Here is a 27,283-nt window from a genome sequence, read left to right on the forward strand (position 1 = left end):
TTGCTTGAACCTGGGAGGTGGAGATGGCAGTGAGCTGAGACTGCACCACTGCACTCCAGCCTGGGCAATAAGAGCAAAACTCCATCTCAAAAACATAAAAATAGAAGTTCCCCAGCTAAACTGTGGTCCAGTTGCCATTAGTAATCACCTGCTTATTGACACAGTCTACTGATTTTGCTCCTTCCCTGTCTCATTTCCCTACTCCGTCATGGAGCTTCCTAGAAAAAATCAACTACTAAATAAATTTCTTGTACCCAAGTACTTGTCTCATTCTCAGGGTCTGCTTCAGAGAGAACAGAAACTAAGACAAAGAATATGAGAGTTATTAGGGGAGGGGGGTGTCTAAAGGACTGCGAGAGCTGATGGACTAGAAGGGGAGGGTCAAGGCAGACAGAATAGAACAGCTCCTGAATTTCTGACTGCATGACAAGATTCATGTCAGTGACATGCACAATGGCATTAGCTACAGGAGTCCAAGCGTGTTGCCTTAGATACACTGAGACTGAGGGGTCTGTGGAGCATGCAATGGAATTTTCCACCAGGTAGTTGGATATTCAGTAATGGAGATCAAGACAGAGGTCTTAGCTGAGCCATAATTTGGGAATAAGGGACACATAGTCACTGAAGCCCCTATAGCACCAGTGTTAGGGTTTGCCTGGGACTGGTAAGTAAGGATACATTGCTGTCCAAGAGCAGAGGGTGAACAAAGGGGTCACAGAGGGTTTGAGCCAGGGATGGCTACGAAGATAACTGGGAAGAAATGGCCAAGTAGAAGGAGGAAAGAGGAGAGTGGTGTCCTGGAAGCTGAGGCAAGCATCCTCAAGGAATGACCACAAGTGTCAAGTACTGCAGTGAGCTCAAGTGAGATAAACACAAAGAGATGCAGGGAGGACTGCTTGAGGATCACACCAGGAAAGTCACAGAGAGCATCCCTAAGAGAGTTTGGTAGAGATGTGCCCTGGTGGCCTAGAGGCAGTGTGGGAGGGACTGACCTCAAGTTCTGGCCTTGCCAGAGCCCTGGGGTGAGCTTATATCCTTCCACATTTAACAAAAAAGGAACAGCCTATAAAGTCCCAGAGAGTGATGCTTGAAGTCCATTTAGTAGCCTGATGATTTTGCTTAGAGTTCCAAACAGGATATCGATTAAAAAGAAAAGTCTGGTTGGTGCTGTGGCTCACGCCAGTAATCCCAGCACTTTGGGAAGCCAAGATGGGTGGATCAGCTGAGGTCAGGAGTTCGAGAGCAGCCTGGCCAACATGGTGAAACCCTGTCTCTACTAAAAATACAAAAATAAGCCAGGCATGGTGGTGCATATCTGTAATCCCAGCTACTTGGGAGGCTGAGGCACAAGAATCGCTTGAACCTGGGAGGTGGAGGTTACAGTGAGCTGAGATTACACCACTGCACTCCAGCCTGGGCGACACAGGGAGATTCAGAGAAATAAAATAGAAGGAAAGGGAAGGGAAGGGAAAGGTAGGGGAGGGGAGGGGATGGGGGAAGGGAGAGGGAAGGAGGAGGAGAGGGAAGGGAAGGGAAGAAGGAGAAAGAAAAGGAAGGAAGGAAAGAAGGAAGGAAACAAAGAAAAGAAAAGAAGGAAAGAAAGAAAAAGTCTGTCAAAGCTTATCTGTTACCAACTGTGCACTCTCTATAGGCAGGGTGCTCCAGGGAAATGGAGATGAACCACATGAAGCTTCCATCCTTCAGGGTTTTGTAGTCTGGGAGGGCAGTTATTATACAGCCACCATTAACAGGTAAAGCAGAAAGTGACAGGTCACAACAGAAAATCTGATTCATCTACATCTCTCTTGTGCCTTCCATTAAACATAAAAATTCTTTTTTGTATAATTTATAACCATTCTACAAAGTTCTTCACAGCAAGCATTCTGAGTGATGATAACCGTCCATGTGATATCTCCCATGACCAACCAACATAAAGATGACTTTTCATGCACACTCTATCCAGTTGCATACACTGAGGCCTATGTGCTTCATCACGCAGTGGCATGGATTCCTGAATACAACTAAGAGTCTATAGAACTTTCCACTTCTATTTCGTACCTACAACAATCCTCTAGTACAAACAGCACAACATTTTAAACATTTTTTAAAATTGTGATATAATTCAAATACCATAAAATTTGCCATTTAACAGTGTTCAAATCAATGTTTTTAGTATATTCACAGGGTTATGTGATCATCATTGCTATTTAATTTCAGATCATTTTCATCACCTTAAAAAAGATACCCCATTAGGCCGGGCGCGGTGGCTCAAGCCTGTAATCCCAGCACTTTGGGAGGCCGAGGCGGGTGGATCACGAGGTCAAGAGATCAAGACCATCCTGGTCAACATGGTGAAACCCCGTCTCTACTAATACGAAAAATTAGCTGGGCACGGTGGCGCGTGCCTGTAATCCCAGCTACTCAGGAGGCTGAGGCAGGAGAATTGCCTGAACCCAGGAGGCGGAGGTTGCGGTGAGCCGAGATCGCGCCATTGCGCTCCAGCCTGGGTATCAAGAGCGAAACTCCGTCTCAAAAAAAAAAAAAAAAAAAAAAAAAAGATACCCCATTAACAGTCCCACCCCATTTCCCCCCCTCCCATCTCTTATCCCCAGCCTCTGACAACCACTAATCTACTCTCTACAGCTATTAATTTCCTGTGCAGATAAACAGAATCAGGCCTTTTGTTACTGGTTTATTTCAGTTAGCATAACATTTTCAAGATTCATCTATGTTGTACCATGTGTCAGTACTTCATTCTTTTTTATTGCTTAATAATATTCCAATATATGAATGGACCACATTTTGTTTATCTGTTCATTGGCTGTCGGACGTTTGGATGGTTTCCACTTTGGGGCTATTGCTATTAACAACGCTGCTAGGAACATTAGTGTGTAAGTTTATATGCAGACCTATATTCTCAATTATTTGGGAAAATACCTAGGAATGGAACTGTTTGGTCCTAATTCTGTGTTTAACGTTTTGAGAAATTGCCAAGCTGTTTTCCACAATTATACCATCGTACACACCCACTGCAATGGTTAAGAGTTTAAAGCTTTTAACATTCTCATTAATGCTCATTATTTTCCATTGATTTGATTAAGGGAAGATCTTGTTTTCCTTATTTCCCTGACCAAAAAAAAAAGATGGACATACACAGCAGTTAATTAGAAAGTTTTCAAAACTCAAATATTAGTTTTCAGATTTCTAGGTCAACTCTCTGTGATACTACAAAGACATTATAAAACCTCATCAACATCAGAGTGTTATAAAGGCATGGAATGCTGGCCCCCAAAAAACTCAGGTTTGGTAACTAAGGGAAAAGAAGGGATGTGGATACACGGTACACACACACACACAAACACATACACAGACTCACATTTACATTCATGTATGAGCACCCTATTCACTATGTTAATGGTTTAATGATATGCTCACCAGAATACCAATATACTAACAGGAAGTTTCCAAAGAGATTGAAATAGCTTATACTGTAGTAATAGCTTTGACACTGGGATACGATGATTTACTAGCATTAAGAGCATATGTTTCTGTCATTCTTTAGATTGATTTAGGATGTGATTCTAGCCTGCGGTTCCTTACATCTGGACACTTCTACTCATGCCGTCACATACGAGTTATTTTAGAAAGAGGCACAGTATTATCTAAAGCTGAAGTATCCAATTCTTCAAAATGCTTCTTAATTAGTCCCAAAGCACAATGTCTTTAAATTTGCTCACAACATAGGCTGTTAGAAAAATACAAATCTGGATGTTCCCCAACTTAGGATAAGACTACATCCCGATAAACCCATGGTAAGTTGAAAATGCATTTAATACACCTAACCTATCAAACATAACAGCTTAGCCTAGTCTATCTTAAATGTGCTCAGAAAACTTACATTAGCTGGCAGTTGAGCAAAATCATCTCACAAAAAGTCTAGCTTATAATTTAGTGTGAAATATATCATGTAATTTATTGAATACTGTTCTGAAAGTGAAAAACAGAATGGTTGACGATTTTTTAAATTTGATGGTGAGAAAGTGATATGCATAGGTACTTGAAGTACAGTTTCCACTGAATGCATATCACTTTCTCACCATCAAATTTAAAAAATCGTAAGGGACTGTGTATTTGAAACATGCGGGGCATCATTGAATCATTATTTAAGCCAAATTTGTCAAAGTTGGAAGTGGTGCCACACAGTTATTTGACTAGAACAATAGAATTGCCAGTGCCTTGCCTCATAATTAGTTCCTGAGATTTTTTTCTTTTCACCACATAAACAGAACCAAAAACAAAAACCACATGATTATCTCAATTGATGCAGAGAAGGCCTTCGACAAAATTCAACAGCCGTTTATGTTAAAAACTCTCAATAAACTAGGTATCGACGGAACGTATCTCAAAATAGTAAAAGCTATTTATGACAAACCCACAGCCAATATCATACTGAATGGGCAAAAACTGGAAGCATTCCCTTTGAAATCTGGCACTAGACAAGGATGCCCTCTCTCACCACTCCTATTCAATATAGTACTGGAAGTTCTAGCCAGAGCAATCAGGCAAGAAAAAGAAATAAAGGGTATTTGATTAGAAAAGGAGGAAGTCAAATTGTGTCTGTTTGCAGACGACATGATTGTATATCTAGAAGACCCTATCACCTCAGCCCAAAATCTCCTGAAACTGATAAGCAACTTCAGCAAAGTCTCAGGATACAAAAGCAATGTGCAAAAATCACAAGCATTCCTATACACCAATAACAGACTTAAAGAGAGCCAAATCAAGAACGAACTGCCATTCACAATTGCTACAAAGAGAATAAAATACCTAGGAATACAACTAACAAGGAATGTAAAGGACCTCTTCAAGGAGAACTACAAATCACTGCTCAACGAAATAAGAGAGGATACAAACAGATGGAGAAACATTCCATGTTCATGGTTAGGAAGAATTAATATCGTGAAAATGGCCATACTGCCCAAAGTAATTTACAGATTCAATGCTATCCCAATCAAGCTACCAATGACCTTCCTCACAGAACTGGAAAAAACCACCTTAAACTTCATATGGAACCAGAAGAGAGCCCGCATAGCCAAGTCAATTCTAAGCAAAAAGAACAAAGTGGGAGGCATCACACTACCAGACATCAAACTCTATTACAAGGCTACAGTAATCAAAACAGCATGGTACTGCTACCAAAACAGAGATATAGACCAATGGAACAGAACAGAGGCATCGGAGGCGACACAACATATCTACAACCACCCGATCTTTGACAAACCTGAAAAAAACAAGCAATGGGGAAAGGATTCCCTATTCAATAAGTGGTGTTGGGAAAACTGGCTAGCCATATGCAGAAAGCAGAAACTGGACCCCTTCCTGACACCTTACATTAAAATTGACTCCAGATGGATTAAAGACTTAAACATAAGACCTAACACCATAAAAACACTAGAAGGAAACCTAGGCAAAACCATTCAGGACATAGGCGTAGGCAAGGACTTTATGACCAAAACACCAAAAGCATTGGCAACAAAAGCCAAAATAGACAAATGGGACCTAATCAAACTCCACAGCTTTTGCACGGCAAAAGAAACAGTCAATAGAGTGAATCGGCAACCAACACAATGGGAAAAAATCTTTGCAGCCTACCCGTCTGACAAAGGGCTGATATCCAGGATTTACAATGAACTAAAAAAGATTTACAATGAACTAAAAAAGATTTACAAGAAAAAAACAAACAAGCCCATTCAAAAATGGGCGAAGGATATGAACAGATACTTTACAAAAGAAGACATACATGAGGCCAACAAACATATGAAAAAATGCTCATCATCACTGGTCATTAGAGAAATGCAAATCAAAACTACATTGAGATACCATCTCACGCCAGTTAGAATGGCGATCATTAAAAAATCTGGAGAAAACAGATGCTGGAGAGGATGTGGAGAAATAGGAACACTTTTACACTGTTGGTGGGAGTGTAAATTAGTTCAACTACTGTGGAAAACAGTGTGGCGATTCCTCAAGGACCTAGAAATAGATATTCCATTTGACCCAGCAATCCCATTACTGGGCATATATCCAAAGGATTATAAATCGTTCTACTATAAGGACACATGCACACGAATGTTCATTGCAGCACAGTTTACAATAGTAAAGACCTGGAACCAGCCCAAATGCCCATCGATGATAGACTGGACAGGAAAAATGTGGCACATATACACCATGGAATATTATGCAGCCATTAAAAACGAGGAGTTCACATCCTTCGTAGGGACATGGATGAACCTGGAAAACATCATTCTCAGCAAACTGACACGAGAACACAAAATCAAACACCACATGTTCTCACTCATAGGCGGGTGTTGAACAAGGAGAACACATGGACACAGGGAGGGGAGCACTATACACGGGGGTCTGTTGGGGGCAGGGGGGATAGCGGGGGGGTGGGGAGTTGGGGAGGGATAGCATTGGGAGAAATGCCAGATATAGGTGAAGGGGAGGGAGGCAGCAAATCATACTGCCACGTATGCACCTATGCAACAACCTTGCATGTTTTTCACATGTACCCCAAAACCTAAAATGCAATAAAAGAAAAATAAAATAAAAAATAAAAATAAAAATAAAAATAAAAAAGAAATACTATAAATACATTTTGGGTGCCATAACAGCATCCCCCTTACTTGTCATAGAAAACAAGTAAATATATTTTCTCATTTCAAGCAAGAGGAAGGTATTACTGCAATATGTCATCATCCTTATGTTGAACCAAGATTTGTAATCTGAAAGAAATCAGCCATCAACCTGAAGAGAAGACAGCTGAGATTGAATTTTGAGGAAAGATTCCCCTTCCATTTAAATCAAAGCAGTTAAATGTGTAAAATAAATGAAAGCATGAAATAAATATGGAATTACCCATTTCAAATGCAAATTCTGCATGTCTCATGTTAACACAATCATGGCGAATGGTTACAGCACATCTCTGAATTATTTACAGCAAGTCTATGATGTTATGTTTTGGTGATAATGCCACAGATATATAATTTTATGGAGAGTTCTGCTGATCTTGAATTTGAAATAACTCTCATAAATAATAAGTTACAGTAACAAATGTATGCAAATAAACCAGTAGGCTAATTTAAAATATTGGCAAATGTGTGCCTAATTTGTATCATTTGCCTGATACATTAAATTTTAGGTAAAGCAGACAGAGGAATGTTTGCAGAGTGTGCCTTTATCACTGTTTAAAATAAGAGAGTTTTTAATTACCCATAATTTTAAAAAATGTTATACACTAGGGTTGAGTTTGGTAAAATTCCTAATATGAAAAGTACAATCAGACCCTCAGATCTTTTAGGAGTGAAAAGCTATTGGAACTCCTTTCTCTAGGAATATTATGCCTTTTGGCCAAACCATAACTTCCAGAATTATGCACTCATAGTGGTGAGAGGGAAAGGAAGTGTCTGCATATTCAACCATAAACAACAGCAATCTGGGGAGCAGTGGGGCCTCAAACCAACTAGCAGTCCCCACCTCAAAGTCTCCCATGCCTCCAGACCCAAACTAGGCAGCTGACAGCCTTCTCTTGGTATCCCCACTGTCCAGGTACAAAAACCATCGCTTATGCATGAAATTACCAGATTCTGTTTTGATGTTGCTATCCAATGAGTAATAATATGATCACCTTGCAATGGCTAGTGTGCTTCTTCTCTAATATTTATAGCACTGACAAAATTTCTTAAGTCATGTTAACCAGGAAAATAGTATATCAAGACCTGATTTTTAGTATTTGTTGGTTACTGCCATATAAATTGTCTCACCATGGAAAATTTTATACTGTTTATATGATGTCACTGAACACGGAATTGGAAAGGATGCAAAGAAATTCACCATTATATAGTATTCCCACCATATAAGTATAATAGACATAAATAAACCAAAGAGCATAGGTAACAGTAAAATGTATTAATTAGGAATTGATGTGTATTGAGTACTTATTATCTTTGTATTTAATATAACATTAAATTGTAAGTTTATATAATTTAATTTTTAATAAAGGCTGTGTTTTAATAATCAGCTGACAAAATTCTTAACATTTTAACAATCAGCTCTCATAAGCCAGTACAAGCTGGCCCCACCGCATATTTATTTAAGATATGCATATATATTGACCTGCATGCATCTGTGTGTGTGTGTGTGTGTGTGTGTGTGTGTGTGTGTGTGTGTGTGTGTGTGTATTTCTGCAAATAAGCCAGGTAACCAAGAAAAATGAAGACCCTTTCCTGCAATTCTATTACATTCAGTTAGATCAAAATGACTCTGCTCTGACCAGTAAATACAGAATTCTCAGTCTACTACCCTTTTCATGTGCTTTCCTTTAAAAAGCAATGTATTTCGCCTCCATTCTTATTTTCCTAGAGCCATTAAATTTTAAACCATATCCAAGAGAGAATATATAACTGTCAAATACATTGGGCTTTGGAGCAGGATCATGCTCAGTTTAAGAATCGCATTTTGTGCTGTGATGTACCACCCAGACTCTGGGCAGGACAGAGCCCCCACTTCAAGGAACATTGCCAGCAAATGGCCCTCAGCTGCCAGCCCTCTCCAGAAGTGACCCTTGACTGAGGGGAGTTAGTTACTTACTCCAAGATCACACCCCTTCCTAGGTGCAGCCTGCATCCAATAACCGGTTGTATGAGAAGACCTAGACTCCTCACACCAACCTGGAACCATTTTGAAACAATCAACTCAGCTTTAGAGCTCCAAATAGGGTCACCAGATGCTCCATCAACACTGCATCATCACGTGACTTCCCCCTCTGCCCAGTTCTGCTTCCTTCTTCCCTTCTGCAGACACTGATTGCAAAAGCATTCCCATTTAGCCTCCTGCACGTTAACCTGCATCCCAGAGTGTTTCCTGAGAAAGACAACCTGAAAACTTTGCAAAGTAGCTGTGAAATAATAACACCTTAGAACCAAAATGCATGTGCTATGAATTTCCAATTTTTATGTTTTTAATAAGGTAGTACTATTTCCTGTTTCTTGGCCATGTATTAGATAACACAAATATGATCTAAGTAAATGTTTTCTTATGATAGCTTAAAAAGTTATTGAACCTACCTCCAAACATTTAAGGATGCCAATGCTTCACAAACTCTCTGAAAAAATAGAGGAGGAGATAACACTTCTCAAGTTATTCTATGATACCAAAAACAAAGACATCACAATAAAGGCAAACTGAAGACCAATGTCTCTTATGAATATAGATGCAAACATTCTCAAATACTTATTATATAAAAATAATCTAGCAGCATATAACAATAATTATGAATTACATGACACAACTAAATGAGATTTATCCTAGAATGTATGGACGGTTTAACACTTGAAAAACAATTAATGTAATATGCCATAACAATATGAGAAGAATTAATCTAGCTTTTCATTTTCTTTTATGATCTTGACAGTTTTGAAGAGTATTAATTACCTATTTTGTTGAATGTCCCTCTTTGGAGCTCTGCCTACAGTTTCCCATGATTAGACTACGGTTATGATTGCACTGTGGCTGTGGCAAGAATACCACAGCAGTGGTGTCATATCCTTCTTAATCCATTAAACCAAGAGGTTCATATTGTTGACATATCTCGTTACTTATGATCTTAATCTTGATCTCTTGATTATAGTGGTATCTGCTCAGTTTCTCCACTACAAAGTTAGTGTCTTTTCTTTCATATTTTTAATACATGTCTTGGAGAATCTAGTTGCGTTTTGTTGATGGAAAAAAAAAAAATAAAGCATGAACCTAATGGAGAATTGGTTCTATTTTGAGAAACAGAACATGTCACCTATTCCTTATTCATGCTTCTGACCACATTTTCTATGAGTCCCCATTTCCCTATGGTAGCCAAACAGCCCAAGGAATGTAAAGTATTTAGCATAGATTCTAGCTATTCCTTTTTATTACAGCAATATCCTAAATATCTATTTTTTTACATAGAAAAACATCAAATGCTTAAGAAGTTGTTTCTGGGTTTTCTTTGTTTTGAAGACTTTATGTAGTGGTACGTTTCACTTGTTCCACAGGACAGCTTCCTGGCTGATTCATTATACTGCCCACTAAAACTATTCAGCAATGGCGGATGTGTGTTCCTTACAGGCCTGGTTACATAGTCGTCTGTCTTTATGGTGTATGCTAACTGAGGGTTGTATTATTACTATGTCACTGAATTGCCATTTGCTGGATCTCTACTCAGTTCTTAGCTTTCCAAAGATTCAGAAATCACAAAATAAAAAAAAATGCAATGGTAATGAGATAATTGCCCAAAAATGTAATAATAATGAATGTCATACCATCTAAAAATGATGTGAAACCATCTAATAACAGTAATGAAAACTGCAACTGGTAGAATGCAAGCTCCACAAGGGCAGATATCTCCCAAGTACTTTGATCAGTGATTGAAACATGATAGTTGCTTAAAACATATATGTCAGGTAAATTACTTTTAATGAACTATGGAATCTACTGAGCACTTTACAAATATTGCTTCATTATAGCCTCACAATAATCCTAGGAAGTACATACTACTGTTATAATTTATCATTCTTTTACATATTGAAACATTTAAGTTTGCTTTGTTATGGAAAATTTCTAACATACACAAAGAGTTAGAGAGAATAGTATAATGAAGGCCAGCATACCCACTGCATTTATCAGCTCTAGATGCCTTAACAAAATACTTTAGGCCAGGAGGCTTAAACAACAGGAATCTATTATTTCTCACAGTTCTGGAGGTTGGAAAGTATAAGAACAAGGTTCTAAACAATTCTGTTCCCCTGTGAGCGTTCTCTTCCTGTCTTTCAGATGGCTGTCTTCTAGCTGTATCCTTGAGAAGCCAAGAGTGAGGGGAAGCAAGGCCTCCGATGTCTCTTCTTATCACAGCAGTAATTCCACCCTCAGAGCCCCATCCTCATCAGCTCATTTAAGTCTACTCACCTCCCAAAGGTCCCATCTCTCTATACCATCACATTGGGGGTTAGAGATTTAATGTATGAATTTTGATGGGACACACAATTCAGTCCATACACAGAACCTGCCCATCACCCTGTTAAAATGATCGGTTACTGTCATATGTTATCCCATTTTCCTCCTCCTCCTCCTCCTCCTTCTTCTTCTAATACTGGGTCTCTGGGTTTCACTCTGTCACTGAGGCTGTAGTGCAGTGGTGCGATTATAACTCACTGCAGCCTTGAGCTCCTAAGCTCAAGCAGTCCTCCTGTCTCAGCCTCCTGAGTAGCTGGGACTATAGGCATGCACCACCACACCCAGCTGCCATCCCATTTTATACAAAAAGTGTAATGTGCTTGCTGTATTATTTGAGAATATTCAATTCTTCTATAGAAGAAAAGAAAAACAAATGGGGTGTATAACTCGTGTGTTAAGTGTTGTTAATAACTAAGAAAGTAGATTTTGAGATATAGGCAGGATTCATAGAATTGTGTTAAATGCAGTACTAAGTAACCTTTAAGACATGCTATGTGATAAAGAGGACAGAACAAACAAGATTGTTATTTCAAAATAGAAAAGAATGGTAAGACCAGGTCATAAGCATGAATCTTGTCACCTCTATAGTGACAGCAATGTTATTCTCAAATTAACCTCCCATTGGCGATACTCATCATAGTCTCATTTGACCTTACATCTTCTCTGACATACAAATGGAGGCAAAAGCCCCTGCTGTTCACCAACAAACTGATGAGATAATGGCCAAGTGCACTTGCTCCTGTGTCTTTCTGATAGAGCAAGTGTGTGTATTGGGTCCCAGGCACTCACTATCTACCAGGCTTCCTTGTTCGAACCTCAGCTATGGTCCTCATAACCACACCACCATTGAGAGGGTGGAGATGGTGAAGAGACAGAGCATTCAAACACAGCGTAACCAGAAAGCGAGGTTCTTCCACTCATTGGTCACCTAGTCTAACTGTGTTAACCTATTCCTCTCTTTCTCCTGGCTTCTTTCTTCTTGAGTCAATGTGAGTCATGCCTCTAAATTTGGTCTATAAGCTTTTCTGTTGTGGATCCTCTGGGATAGCTTACATGCTAGTATACTTGTAAGAGGGAAATTTTCAGAACGTGGGCTCAGACGAGATGGAGAGACTGAACTGAAATTACTCAGCTCATATGGGCTAAAATCTAGGTGTTTAATATACTGCTGAACCTAATTCATAATCATAAATACAAACTATAACACTTTGATAAGACCTCCAGGAAAGAAGATATTTCACTTTTGCACATTTTTTGAAGGGTATGTTTGTGTGTGTATAAAACAAACAAACAAACAAAAGTAGCTAAAGTGCAGCTTGAACCCGATCTGTGACACGCTTTCCATTAAAAAAGTCCCGTTAGCAATTCCATTAAATTGTACATAAACAAGTCAAGAAAGCTTTCTTCTCACTGACAGATTTATTTTTATTTTAAAATTTTTATCGGTTTTATTTGTTTTTGCTCCTTTGGTCTCTCAGTTCAACAGCTTAAGAATAGCTTAGATTCCATATATTGAAATTGCTCCCCTAAAAAAATAAATCTGAACATTTGCAAGAAAAAATGTTGGGTTTAAAGCCATTGCCTTTGCTCTATGCTATTAACCCTCTAGATATATGCCAAAATTGCCCAATTGTTCAAACCTAATGTCAGGCTTGGGACTCTGTGGTCCGTGCCTTGAATTGACTATTTCCTCCTGATACAGGAGGTCAGGGAAAAATAAAGCACTCAAGATGAGAGCTTGCATTGCATATCTGTTTACTGTTTCTATACAAATTTCACTGTAATATGCTCTCTTTGACAGTGTGCTAGGCCAGTATTTCCTCTGGAAGACACTGTTGTAGAAACCAGTAATGATTTTCCTGAGAATGTTCCCTAGCCCGATAAAAGAACTGAAAATAATTATGTTGACAAATCCAGCCAAATTGAGATGTTTTGTACTTTCATTGCAAATATAGTTTTCTTGGTCTTGCTAGTAGACTTACATCTGCAGAATACGCAAGTGACTAAAAATAGTTCTTTCAAATTGTAGATGAGATGAAGCAAAAAGTTTCAGACACTCTTACAAAGAGAATTGATCATGGTCCTATAGTAAGATTTCTGAAGGAAATATAAGACAATATATTTCTCAGATCATTGAAAGAACACATAATTTGAAAGAATCTTTGTATTACAATAAAATCAAAGGTAAATTCCTAATTAAATTGCTCACCTCTAATACGTGTCTTCTAATCGATGAATACCCTTACATGCGTCCATTCTTGGGTGGCCAACTTTTCCGTAATTTGCATGATGAATCAAAGTTTAGGTTTATGAGATCTTGAAAAAACTGTAATACCACAATATGTGGCATTGTTTTCCTACTTCCTAAGTATTACATTCGCTTTTATAAGTCCACGCATTCTATAGGTTATAACACCAGCACATCAATTACCATTTTTATGACATCTATATCATGCTGTGCTTAAAGAAACAGAGAATTTGGATGCCTAATATCAAGAATAAAAATCTTTGGGCAATCTGTGTTTAATATATTGAATGTAGCTTTGCTCTATTAGAAACTCTGTTTAACTTAAACCAGTGCTCTTAATTCTATCATGTTCAGCAAACCCTTTTTATAAGAAATATTTTGTTAAGTCCTCTTGCTATGCCAAAATGACATTTTTAAATACTAACACGCATCCGCACACATGAAACAGATGTCAGTGCCCCACCCATATCTGCCCAGTTCTCGTCATTCTAGCACATGCCCATCCACAGCATCTTCTAGCAAATGCCCTTGTGGTCACTCTCGGCGTGAAGTTTTTCCCTCTGCCTACCCAAGGGGTCAGATAAGAATTGCTGGGGAGGTAATGACCCAGGAGCAGTCCTCAGCCAGCTGATGAAAGGGGAAGATAAATAGCCCAGCTTTTCTCCTCCCTCGGATGGGACCGCTTCTACGCATGTTCTACGTGGTCGCCCAGAGCTCCCCAGCAAGACAGAGCCCCACTTGTCCACAGTGCCAACTTGTAACACTCCCACTCCTCCTGGCTGCTTTCCTTCCCTTCCTCACATCGCCACTCCTCTGCACTGCTCCTTGTCGTTGCCTCCCATAGAAGGCATGGGCATACAACACCTTGGCTCTGGGTCTGCTGCCAAGGGAAGCCAAATGAAAACCACACATCGATTTTTTAAAAATCAATAGAGTACCATAAGCGTGATACAAAAATAATTGAAAATGCAAGTATTAATAGTAAAATTCTATTTTCAACATGTAAAGGCAAGGCATGGCTACACGAGATCGCGCAATGAAGTAGGGAGATAATTGCTTCACTACACAGAATCACTACAAAATAAAATCTATAAATGTAGACTCAAACAGGTGTGACAAACTCTCCTGCTGCAGAGGCATGGCCATCTGTAGCATAATTTTCTCAGCACTCTGGGTAAAGTTCTAAGCAAACTAAGTACAAGCTTCCTTCAATTTTCATGGTAGTGCAGTACACAGTGAAAACAAAAAGAGAGAGAGAGGCTTTGTTTTGATGTATGTTGTTGTTTATAAATAGCTTTTCACTTATAGGACTGTCTGGCAAAACATTAAAACATTGTGTGGGAGGAGGGACAGTTTTTACCATGAGGGCTTGGCCAGACCACACATGTCACAACATCTCTGTCCCTGCCCACAAAATGCTTCTTGTACCATCTATTTGTTGTCACTGCCCAAAACTGCCCTCACAGAATGGTCCCTAGAGGGCAGCACTACATCCACTGAGAACCACTGGTTTAGACAAAAAAAAAAAAGGGCACATAACAATGGAGGAAAGGTAAATGGAACCGCGCAGTGGCTCAAGCCCCTAGATTTAAACCACCTCGGTTTAAATCCCACCTCCACTTTTAGTTCAAGATAAGACCTTAACTCACTTGAGGTAAGGCCTGTAGTAATACAGGTCCAACCTACAGACTGCAAGTTAGTGTAATAGCCTACAGAATGCACGAAGTTATGGACGTCAACGCAATGCTTAGCTAGTGTAGAAACAGAATCGCGGTACGCATCAGCTTGGTTTTGGCTTCCATCCTAGGATGAGAAATTGAACCATAGGGAAGGCAGTTTTCTTCTGGTGCACATTCCTCATGTGTAAGATGGAAGAAACCACATTTTCTAACTCCGAATTGTTTTGAGAATTCATGACTAAAACACAGTGCGTGGCACCAAGTGGGAGTTCAGAAACATTCACTATTCTTATTACTATATCTCGTGGCTCAGTGATTGATCTGATTCACCCTTCTAACTCAAATCATCTCTCTGCTGTGGCCACCAGAAGACACAATTGTGTAGAATATGTCAACGTGGGTTTGGTCGTACAACTATCTGTTTCCAAGGCACAACCTGTGAATTTACTATCACTCCATCCCTTCCCTCCTCCTCGCCTCTGCTGCCTGTCCTGTCACTTGTCACTTGTCACCCCCAATAACAATAACCTGATGAGAAGATTTGTGTTACTGCAAAATCCGTTCGTAATAATACAAACAGATTCTGTCCCTCTGTGCCCAATGAGGAGATCTTATAAAATGTAATGTAGGGAAAAAGAGGAAAGAAAAAGCATGGAGTGAGCTTTTTCCCACACTGGCTAAATCAAAGTAACAGTGGCAGCAGCTAGAGAATCTGAAAAATAAATGAGATGATGTATACAGGAATGTATTGCTGTAAACTGTAGAGTGAAGCACAAATGCAAAAGTGCTTTTGCTCTTGTTATTTATTAATAGTATCATTAGACACACAGCTGTTAGAAACTCAGCTAGGGAAGACATAGAGAACTGGTATTATCCTTTATAAATGAGACAGGTGAGAACCAAGACTAGATGTTGCCTAAAGGGAAACTGGAAAAGATCAAACTGACAGCCCTGTAGAAGACGGTTCTTGGAGATGAAGAGCTGTCTGGGAAATGGTGACACCAAGTTAGGCAGAGGAGCGGAGGTACCAAATGAAAGGGTCAGCTGTATAAGGCTGTAGACATGTTCTTGAATAGAGAACTGCATTGACTGATGTGGCCTGTAATGGAAACTCAGATAATGAAATAAATTCAGCATTTAAGAATTTCAGGCTGAGAACTCATTGCCATGGCAACCCTCTCAGAAGGCAACTTGTATAAGAAAATAAGATTCACTTGACTACGCCTTAAAATGAAAACCTACACTACAGTGAAACAACTAAATGCAGAATTCCAAAATTGCTTATTCCTGCAATGCCTAGAGGTAGCACTGAAGCCGTAGGCCCATCATCTTTCCCATTGGAAGCTATTGCTTTGCAAGATCGCTGACTCATGGATGGAACATCAGTTAGCTCTGAAGGATCCCTATTGAAATTGGGTGGTTCCTACCAGCAAAAATTTACAATGTTTCTTCATTCAAAAAAACATCCAGCATGATGCTTGTGGAAATCACAGGTAGCACACACCATTTAAACAAACACCCAAGTATTGGTCTGCCCATAATCACATACAATACCAAATTCCCATGTCTATTATTATTTATTTCCATAGGAAAATAATTTTTAACCTAAGTAAAATCTGGCTTATATTCAGATTATGATTTTTTTTCAGAATAAAACATCTACTTTATTACATGTTGTCATTCAAAGAATGTCAGACAGGGTGCACTGTATTTTATCAGTGAAAATAGTTTTCTTGAATACCTAATATCATTGACAAATACAAATCTATGCCTTTTAACTGGTGCTCGGAGAAGAAATTACTGTGATCCTTTTTGTATGGCATAGATTAGTGTTTTAAAAAAATGAACATGATGTTAAAAGAAGGGAAATAGAGGTCAGGATAAACACATATTAAAATCATTACAAAATATTTCTATGCTCACAAACAAAAAGAATAAGGACAGCATGATACATAAGATAATATCTATGTCATCCTCTCCACCAGTGCGTGGTGATGATGGATACAAAATCAGGCATTTTCATTCTCCAGCCCTGAGCAACAGAAATTTTTCTTTCTTGTCTTCACCCCTGCACTCTCCCCTGAAGTTTCACCATGATTTTTACCAATATACACAATTTCTGTTTGTATGTTTTCGTCAAGGATATCATGTATTATGTGTAGTTTTAATTTTTTCAGAATACACTCTTGCTCTAGAAATCAACATAATTCAGATGCTTGATTGCACCGGTCTGACTATGCATTCCTCAGGTCACATGCCTTCGACTTCTGGGTTCAACCTGGGTCTTTTTTCTTTTTTGACATCTATAATATCTTTATCTTTCCCAAGGTTTTACAGAGAAAATATGTAGCTTCCCTGATCTTCTTTTAAGGTTTTATTTTATCCCTATTCCAACTTCCAGTTTATACTACTAATTATCCTCTTCACGGTGCCTTCAATTTTACATATCTTGCAATCAAGAATTTCAAGGTTGTAAAGAATATAAATACAAATCAATGCGCATTTTTTGGTCCAAGGGTAACTCAAGGTTAAAGAAAAATAACTGACTTTAATATCTGGAGTAAATAAGGAATAATATTTGGAAGAAATAAGAAACTTGTACAGACTAGATCTAGGAGGCATGAAAGACTGTATTTTTTCACTTAGAACTATTTATGATAAGATTAGAAGGAGAATCATGATTAAAATCTTATATTGCAATATTTCCCGATATTAAGCACTAAATGATCATTCATAAAAAACAAGTGCCACTGTAAAATGAGCCATTAGATTTGTTGATTAATTTATTTTTTTTCTTTTACCACCTAAAACAAACGTGGATATGTATGAAAAAACAGCTGTCACAAAGACTGTATAGAGAAGAGAAATGTAATGAACTTTTCCCCTAAGTTAGTACAATATATAGTATTTTTTCATAGTAAAAAAATTGTATCCACAACACATCCGACACCCAAATCAGTATCTTATTTCTAGGTATAAAATAAACGACTATAACATTTATCTCTGTACACTATTTAAAAATGATCTCTTCTTAGCAAAACAGAGAAATAAGTGAAATTTATTTATACCCTACTCTTTTTTTCTGTTTTTCTCCATCTCCTTTCAGACCTTTCTCCAATTCTCCTCCCCCAGGCTAAGGCGCTCAGTACTTTTATCATACTCTAATTTATCCTGTCAACATGAAAAGTAATTTGATAAATTTCTTCATATTAAGGTATTAGAAAATTAATTATCTACTAATCTCATGAGTATTTGCATTTTAAAGGAAAATTGCAGAGAAAGAACAATGCCTGAACATCCTAAGTTACTCATTAATTATGGAATTTCAGGCATTTCTGGGAAGATATTTAAAAGTGATGAGAGAACTACAGAGTATTCTCAAATCATACAATAGATATGACAATCTTGTCCATATATTTGTCTGGCTGGTCATGAGATTGAGGCAAGTTATGTTAGAAAAAAACCATTAGATCCTCTCTATGTCTTGGAAGATAATGTCGTGTCGTGGTACAAAGTAGGTCTTATTCGTATTTATTAAATAAATTATCATACTGTTTGTCTTACATCCATTAAAAATATTTGAAGAATCTATTCTTTTGGTAAAATAAGAATAAGAGTCTAAGTGTTGGACCCTGTGCTGTGATCCTAAAGCCTTTGTTTTAACCTTAGCAGAAAAGTGGTGCATATTAAATATTTAATTTATTCCTGGACATTTCCCTGTTGTTTAGAAACATCAAGAAATTACATGGTAAATGTCTAGAGTTCTCGTGTTCAGAATAGATATCAAAGGAAAATGGTATTTTCTTAAATTGCCAAATCATAGGTGTGAAAACATCTTATATTTGAAGAAATGGTGCCAAGTACTTTTAAAAGAATTCTATTCTTCCAATTATCTTATGCTCATTATCCCAACTGATCCCTATAGCAACAGCCTCATGAATTGGACAGGTCTGCGAATAACAGTAGTCACTTACTGATCCTTTACATGTGGAAACCAACCTACAAAATGTTGACATTACTTGTCCACAGTGACACAGTAATAGGTGGCAAAGCAAACACTAAGCCACTCTGATAAAAGGATTTATGAGAAATTCTCTTTGACATGTATATAAATGAGTTCAAGTTGAGTTTATTTTCCATCCTGATAACCAGGCTTTTTATATCAACCACCTCTACCATCTATTGTGATAAGTTGACAAAGTACAAACCGATGCTATAAAACATGTATCCAGTCATAATCATGTTTCTAAAAGTTTTCTATTTCCCTCTACATAATCAGAATTTGATGATAGTAGCATTATTATTTATTGAATGGTGATCAAGAGCATGACATACCATAGAAAGAAGAAAGCCTGATTTACTCCAAAAAAAGGAAGAAAGAAAGAAAGAAAGAAAAGGAAGGAGGGAAAAAGAAAAGAAAAATATTTTTCTTTTTTATGTGTAAAAGAGACAAGACATTTGATGGCAACTGTAGTCTCGTGCAAGGACACGACGATCAATTTAGTTGGACATTTCATCTCTCACATTTTGTATACTTTCTATATCCATTTTTATTTACTAATATTGGAATGAATTCTGTTCAGCATCACCTGCTACTTTTATTCAAGCACTATGTAATTGGCCCTTCAAAGTAATCATCAAAGATGTTAAGGTAGATTTAACTACTATCAAAGACAGGAATATTACCAGAGCATTACATCAGCCCCTCTGCATGCCATTTGATAAGACGTTAACTTAGTCCATAAGTCTTCCATTTCTTATCTAACGGTAGCAAGTAGAGTAACATGATTGTTTTAAGATAATTCGAGTTAGAATTCCTTTCTCTACTAAAAGGTTGAGTGTTATTTTTGTACTGTTTCTAACAAACTTCCTAGTTCTTACTTTTTGTTGGCTTTTAAAAACAAATTAGAAATGCCAGTGATTTCACTAGCAAATTCTCTTCAGCTCTCAAAATCCATATTTCCCAAGTTGGATACTTCTCTACATATCCATTTTCCAAGCACTTCAGCCTTTTGCTTTTTTAAATCAATAAGCCATATTGACAAAATTTTAATTATTCCCTAAATGTGCATACCTGTTTTGATCTTTCTTATTTTCCTATAGAGAACAAAATTAACCAACTGGTTGTGCGGTATACTTTGCTCCATTCTCTTTGAATTTTAGCTTTCACCTCTAAGAGAGAATAGGATCTGATGTATTGATCCATTTGCAAAAAAAAAATTAGAAAATCAAAGTGAGAAATAAAATATCCATCTCCGTTAATAATTATGCAAAGATTAAAAAGTGCTATATAATTAAGTCATGAAAAGTTTCCTTATTTCAAGCAGACTCACCAACATTGCATTGAAAAACCCACTGCATAATTACAATCACAAACAAAAAGTACAGCAACCATCCAAGGTTACCTAAATGTATCTGCTTCTCAATGTTCCTTCATGCAAATAATACAACCACTACTTCTGTGAACTATCAAGCAATGCTGATCTCTTTGGTCTGCTATGAAATCAAGTTTTTAACTATTTTTCTGCCCCACAATTTCAGCAAGGCTATAATCTATGTGAGGGGGAAAAAAATAACCAAGGAACTCCAGCCAAATTAACTTATCATTAGATAGGTACAGTGTATTTTTCTATAGTTTGATTTTCTTGGTGTAATTGAGACGTAATAAAGGTAGGACATGTTGCAAAAGAGAAGCAGGTGAGTAAACACCTCCAAATCCAGCTAGAAGTTAATTCCTTTCATCTCAGCCTACTGGTAATGAAATAGATTAGATCCACATTTTCTGAACTCCCTTTGTCTACTGATAAAACTTAGAAGAGATGTGGTATACCCAGCTATCACCTACAGAGTATTAGTTTAAGAAGAGGAAAATAAATCTAAAAGAATAACAACCTTCAGGTGAAAATACATATGCAGAGTAATTTTCTCCAAATAAATCATGTCTGATGCTAGCATGAGAATGCATGCACACATTCATTCATGTAGACAGAGATTAAACACAGCTCCAAAATGCACAAATGTACAACCAATATATACTAAATGTGCACTGTTATAACAAACTCAGTACTTGCTATTTTCCTTCTTTAAACCTGCTGGCCACTACCATAATATTTACTTTCTCCAAAAGAAAATAAGTAGCAAAATAAAGAGGAAAAAGTAGATAACTCCAGTTCTGAGGTTTTATAGTTTTAAATTCTGAAACATCATGAAAAATTTAGCAAATATTTATGATATACCAAAGAGTAGAGTCATAATAACCAAACAGGCTATTAAGATCCTTAAAGTTTGTGCTAAAACGTTTGGAAATGGTTTCCTACATCTTTTTATACAAGACAGATTTCTAAAATGTAAAGGTCGAAAAAGAATGAGAAATAAAAAACATAAAATTACTTACAACTGATCGGATGTTATTTTCTTTCACCAGCTTCAGAGATGATTTATAGCAATTTGCAAGGTCTTCCTTGTGGGAACCATTAATATGGCCTCTGGCTATTGGTCCTACAGTATGGATGACATCTGTAAACACAAAAGGAAGGAAAAAGAGGATAAGCAAGGTATTTTTCACTTTTTACATCATTAATGCTTTATTTATTTTAGGAATTTGTGTTAGAGCCTGGAGACAAGCAAGCTAAGCAATGCATTGGCGATGCAAATATTTCTCTGGTAAAAGATCTTAAGGCACAACCTTCTAAAGTAGGCAATTTCCCATGAAGATGATAATTGTGAAAAGGAATCCCTAACCAGTGAATTGTTCCATAGACTTTGGTCAGATTCAAGTGACACAGATTATAGTATAAGATGTGCGTAATTGGCACCCTGGAAAAAAGACAAATCCTTGGAGGGAAATAAACTGAGGAATAATTGCCTGCAAAAGGAATATCTGGATTGACATGGAAGGGAAGAGCCAATGCTAGCCTGGCCTACTTGTAAGACAAGTTTCAGGCATTGTACACAATAAAGAAGAGCATTTCTGAAAAAAATACCAAGATCATTTTTAATAATCAGTAATAATCTTAAGAAGAATAATTTCAAAACATTCCTGTAATTTTAAAGTGTAACCTACCAATCCTTACATACACAAGGTATGTATGTTCATACCTATTTTATTTTGTTTTGTTTTTTTTGAGACGGAGTTTCGCTCTTGTTACCCAGGCTGGAGTGCAATGGCTCGATCTCAGCTCACCGCAACCTCCGCCTCCTGGGTTCAAACAATTCTCCTGCCTCAGCCTCCTGAGTAGCTGGGACTACAGGCACGCACCACCATGCCCAGCTAATTTTTGTATTTTTAATAGAGACGGGGTTTCACCACGTTGACCAGGATGGTCTCGATCTCTTGACCTCGTGATCCACCCACCTTGGCCTCCCAAAGTGCTGGGATTATAGGCGTAAGCCTCCGTGCCTGGCCTCATATCTATTTTAACAGGTTAATAGTTAATTACCAGTTTTTAATGTATTAAAATGTTCAAATATTTTAATACAATCTATACTTTTCAACTCCTATTCATGTTGAAAAGACAAAATTTGATTTTTTTAAATATACAAAACAGGTAATTTTGCTATTCTTTTAATCTCTATGCATACATAAACTTTTAACTTTAGGAACATAGTGAAAGAGGACTGTCCTCTTCTAAGAAAGAGTAGAAGAAAAAACTCACATTTTAACCAAATTTACTTGAAAATGCCTTGTAACTCTTGCTTCCCAGTCTTACCAGTGAATTGAATCACTGATGTAAGTCACAACAACTAATCAACTTTGATCACAAAGACAAATTTAGTCTAATATAATTGGAATGTTATAATGAAATTATTTGTGTTGATCAGTACCACTCAATTCCAATAACAATGACAGAAGAATAAGAGTATACAAAAATAAGAATATGGCACAGTTTAAAAATGCATATGACATGTGAATAGCAGCAAGTCAGTCACTAAAAGAAAAATCTTGGACAGGGCGTGGTGGCTGACGCCTGTAATCCCAACACTCTGGGAGGCCGAGGCAGGCGGATCACGAAGTGAGGAGATTGAGACCATTCTGGCTAACACGGTGAAACCCTGTCTCTACTAAAAATATAAAAAGCCGGGCATGGTGGCACACGCCTGTAGTCCCAGCTACTCGGGAGGCTGAGGCAGGAGAATCACTTGAACCAGGAGGCGGAGGTTGCAATGAGCCGAGATTGTCCCACTGCACTCCAGCCTAGGCAACAGAACAAGACTCCGTCTCAAAAAGAAAGAAAGAAAGAAAGAAAGAAAAAGGTAAAAAGAAAAATCTCTGTTGGCTGCCCACTAAATGTTGATACTAGAATTTGATGCTTGAGAAAATACCTAAAGCACTGGTTTCCATGATTAATTCGGAAACAGAATTTAAACCCTTGTCAGCCATTATTAAAGAAGGGCTCACGTGATCAAAGGAGGCATAAGAAACTTCACTAATAAGTTCACGAAGATGCTGTTTCACAGGTAAACTTGCTTTTAAAGCGAGGACTGCTACAATACAGAAGCGAGGGATAAAGGGGATTTAGGTATACTCAGGAAACAAAAATAGCACACAGTGATAATTTTTTTTAATAAAAGGAATAAGATTTGCGTAAATTCAAGCAATACAAGTCCTGTACTGTATAAATATTTATATGGATATTGTACTTTAGATTCTTTTATAAAATGAATGCTAGAATCCATAAAGGAGGATTCTTTTGTTTTTAGCCTACTTTATTTCCCCCCTTGTGGCTACTTGTTAGTTATACCCAACTACGATATTTTGAGTTTTCTAATGGATACAAATGGCAGAAAAATTGAACCGGAATAACACACGATTCTATAAAGCAGCATTTCCCCAAATGAGTTCAGTATGATATGGGCTTAAAAGTCAATTAAATTTGAAAAAAAAAAAAGGTGAAATTACATCACACCAGTTACCTCACTGCAAGACTTCAGTGGGCATGCAAAATTCCATAATGAGTTATGCGTCTCCAAGAGGAGAATACAAAATGCTCTGCTTCCTAAATACGGTTGTTGACTGAGACTTGTGCTTTGAAGAATATCTCATAGGACTAGGTTTTCACAAATACACTTTTGGGAAATGTTGTTCCAGGGCAATTTTGGCACCATTGGTCCCATTGTTGAAGGCAGAGTCTGTGCTTTTCACCCCCTTCCCCATTGCTTCTAAACATCAAATCCTAATAGATAAAAGAACAGCAGGACATGACCATGGTTCTCTTATTTTGTGGATGGAGAAGACCAAGAACAAATGCCTCTTATCTGGAGTCATGAAAGATATTGAGCAAAGTCAAGAGAAGGCTTAGAGATATTAGCGGGAGGGAGAGATGGAGAGAGAAAGAAGAAGAGAGAGAGAGAAAGAGAGAAAGAAAAGCCCATAGGGGCAGGAAATAGTGACATCATAAACTTTTCCTTTGCTTTTCTTTAGTCATCATTGTCTACAAAACTTAAATGAAATTTATGAAAAATTATTCCTTGCATTTCTTTACTTCTCCATTTCATTTAAAGTCAGAGGATAAACAGCCAATAAATGAGTGTCCTCAGCATTAAAATATTGATCTTTGTGTTTATGCTCTATGTTAAATTTACAGCATCCAAGATCGAATGTTGTTATCGAGCAACATGATGACCTCTCAGATCCACAAAGCCGGAGGTGAATCAATATGAGGCTAGACAGGAAATCTCCTTCATTATTTTAATTGTCCATAGTACTTATGAGTAACTACTCCACACAGAGTTTCTCGTTTTCTGTTATAAAATTCAGTTAGGAGGTCTGTCTTTGCATTTCAGCTCCAGCCCCTTAGTCATCAAGTGCCTCAGATAAAACCATCATTTCAGTGGTCCTTGCCTTTTTCCTTATCTGTAAAATAAATCTCCTGCTTAGATGATCTCTGTGGTCTCTTCTGTGTTGTGTAGAATTATTAATACCTAACCTTATAATGGAAGTGGATGGAAAATAGAATTATATCTGGGCAGATAAAGGAGATCTTAAACATGGCAAGCAGCTCACAGGCTTTTGACTATAAGAATTCTTTTTAATACCAAAATATCATGATTAATTTTTCACAATAATTGTTTCAAAATCCATTGAGAACGCGTTAGAGACAAACAGCTATCATAATTTTAATGATGCTTTGTATTAATTTATGTTTTATTAAACACAGTAGCATCTTCATAGTGGACATATATATGTAATATACATGCATGAAAGGTCTATGGACGATGTTTTATCTTGCACATGGGTTTTGAATCCCTTGGTACAAATAAGACAATGCAAATAGAAGTATTAAATTTGAAGTCTGATACATAGGAAGGCTCAAGAAACGTAACTGTCATCACCAACAGCATACAAAGAATCTTCAGCACACAGGCAGGAATGACAGGAAGTTATCATCTCTTACTGATGTGGAAAGAACATCAATCCTAAGATCTGATTACAGATTAAAAGTCCCACATCTGTCACTAATCAGCTATGTGACCTTGTGCAAGTCACTCTCCTCTTTGGCCTTCAGTACTCAAAGTCAAAAGAAGGAATAAACCAGAATAGCACTTTTTTGCAGCTCTCAAGTGCATTTCCTTCTGTACATGTCTATCAGGAACTGAGCTAAAGATTCTAATTTATTTTCGTCCAGATAAATGAGCATTAATCATGGTTCACGTTTCTCAAACACGATTATACAGTGAAGTGCAAATTGGCACTATCCCCAGAGAAAGTGATTTAATCGTATCTAACAAAATTACAAATGTAGACTCCTTTTGATCCAGCAGTTCTATTCCTAGGAATGTATCCTAAAGATAATATGCTTGTTCATATGCAGAATAGTATTTACACAGGTCATTCCCTGAAACATCGTAAATAATAAAGCAAGATGGGAAACAGCTAAATGTCCAGCGTTTAGCTTTGTCCCCAACAATAGGGGACAGACTAAATGATGTTAGTAAACCGATAGTTCATTTATATGATGCAATGCTATGCTTCTGCAAAACAGACAAAAAAGAGCTTCATATGTGCATATGGAAAGATACCCAAGATGCATTACAACATAAAAATAAGATTCAGAAAAGCACACTACCATTCGTGTTAAATAAAATTCTTCCACCGATGTAGGAAAGAATACATGTTTGTTTTAGCTATATGCATAAAACATCTCTGGAAGGATAAACTAGCAGTTAATCACAGTGGTTACGTACTAGAAGAGTGACAGAAACTATAAAGATGAAAGAGAATATGGGGAGGAAACTTTTCACTCCTTATCCTTTTTGATGTTAAAGTTATGTGGATGTATTAGCTATCTGAAAATTAAATAAAACATTTAAACAAAGTACATATGATTTATTAATCCATATTCCTGAATCCCATTTGCCCTATCCCTGTAACATTTAAAGATCATTAATGTGCTTTCCAAAGATGAGCTTATATAATTACACATATAAAAACACTCTTTTTTTTTTTGAGATGGAGTCTCACTCTGTCACCCAGGCTGGAGTTCAGTGGCAAAATCTCAGCTCACTGCAACCTCCACCTGCTGGGTTCAAGCAGTTCTCCTGCCTCAGCCTCCCGAGTAGCTGGGACTACAGGCATGCACCACCATATTTGGCTAATTTTTTGTGTTTTTAGTAGTGATGGGGTTTCACCATGATGGCCAGGCTGGCCTTGAACTCTTGACCTCATGATCCACCTGCCTTGGCCTCCCAAAGTGCTGGGATTACAAGCATGAACAGATACTCTTAAAGAAAATAATAGATATAATTTCAAGTAATTTAACAGAATGACTCCCCTAGGTATATCTTTCTTTTATTTTTCTACTGTCAATAATTTCTTTATATTAAAAAATTACTTTCAGATAAACATAGAGTTTAAATAATGGTCAAGAGGGCATTTTTTTTTCCTATATGGCTAGCATCTACCATTAAATTTTACTATAATTTTAATATGTAATTTGAGTGCGACATACCTTAAAGTGGTAAAATAGCATAGGAGCAAACTTTTACTTTTTTTGAGACAGAGTCTTGCTCTATTGCCCAGGCTACAGTGCAGTGGTGCAATCTCAGCTCACTGCAACCTCTGCCTCCTGGATTCAAGTAATTCTCCTGCCTCAGCCTCTCTAGTAGCTGGGATTACAGGCATGCACCACCACACCCAGCTAACATCTGTATTTTTAGTAGATACAGGGTTTCACCATGTTGGCCAGGCTGGTCTGGAACTCCTGACCTCAGGTGATCCACCTGCCTCAGCCTCTCAAAGTGCTGGGATTACAGACGTGAGCCACCACGCCTGGCCAGAGCATACTTCTTATGTTTCTTCTTTGGTTACCTC

General features: G+C 37.6%; 1 protein-coding gene across 2 annotated transcripts in view; it reads right to left on the reverse strand.

Annotated features, from left to right (window-relative positions):
• MACROD2 (mono-ADP ribosylhydrolase 2) overlaps nucleotides 1-27,283 on the reverse strand; it is a 2,078,532-nt gene that overhangs the window by 798,074 nt on the left and 1,253,175 nt on the right. For both annotated transcript variants that reach the window (XM_012474868.3, XM_064377970.1), the window contains exon 6: nucleotides 21,368-21,489. In XM_012474868.3, the coding sequence (XP_012330291.2) occupies nucleotides 21,368-21,489 (122 nt within the window). The remainder of the gene's footprint in view (nucleotides 1-21,367; nucleotides 21,490-27,283) is intronic.

Source organism: Aotus nancymaae, unplaced genomic scaffold (assembly GCF_030222135.1).
Source record: "Aotus nancymaae isolate 86718 unplaced genomic scaffold, 86718_ANA_hifiasm-v0.15.2.pri h1tg000001l, whole genome shotgun sequence".
In the NCBI taxonomy this organism is placed as follows: domain Eukaryota; kingdom Metazoa; phylum Chordata; class Mammalia; order Primates; family Aotidae; genus Aotus; species Aotus nancymaae.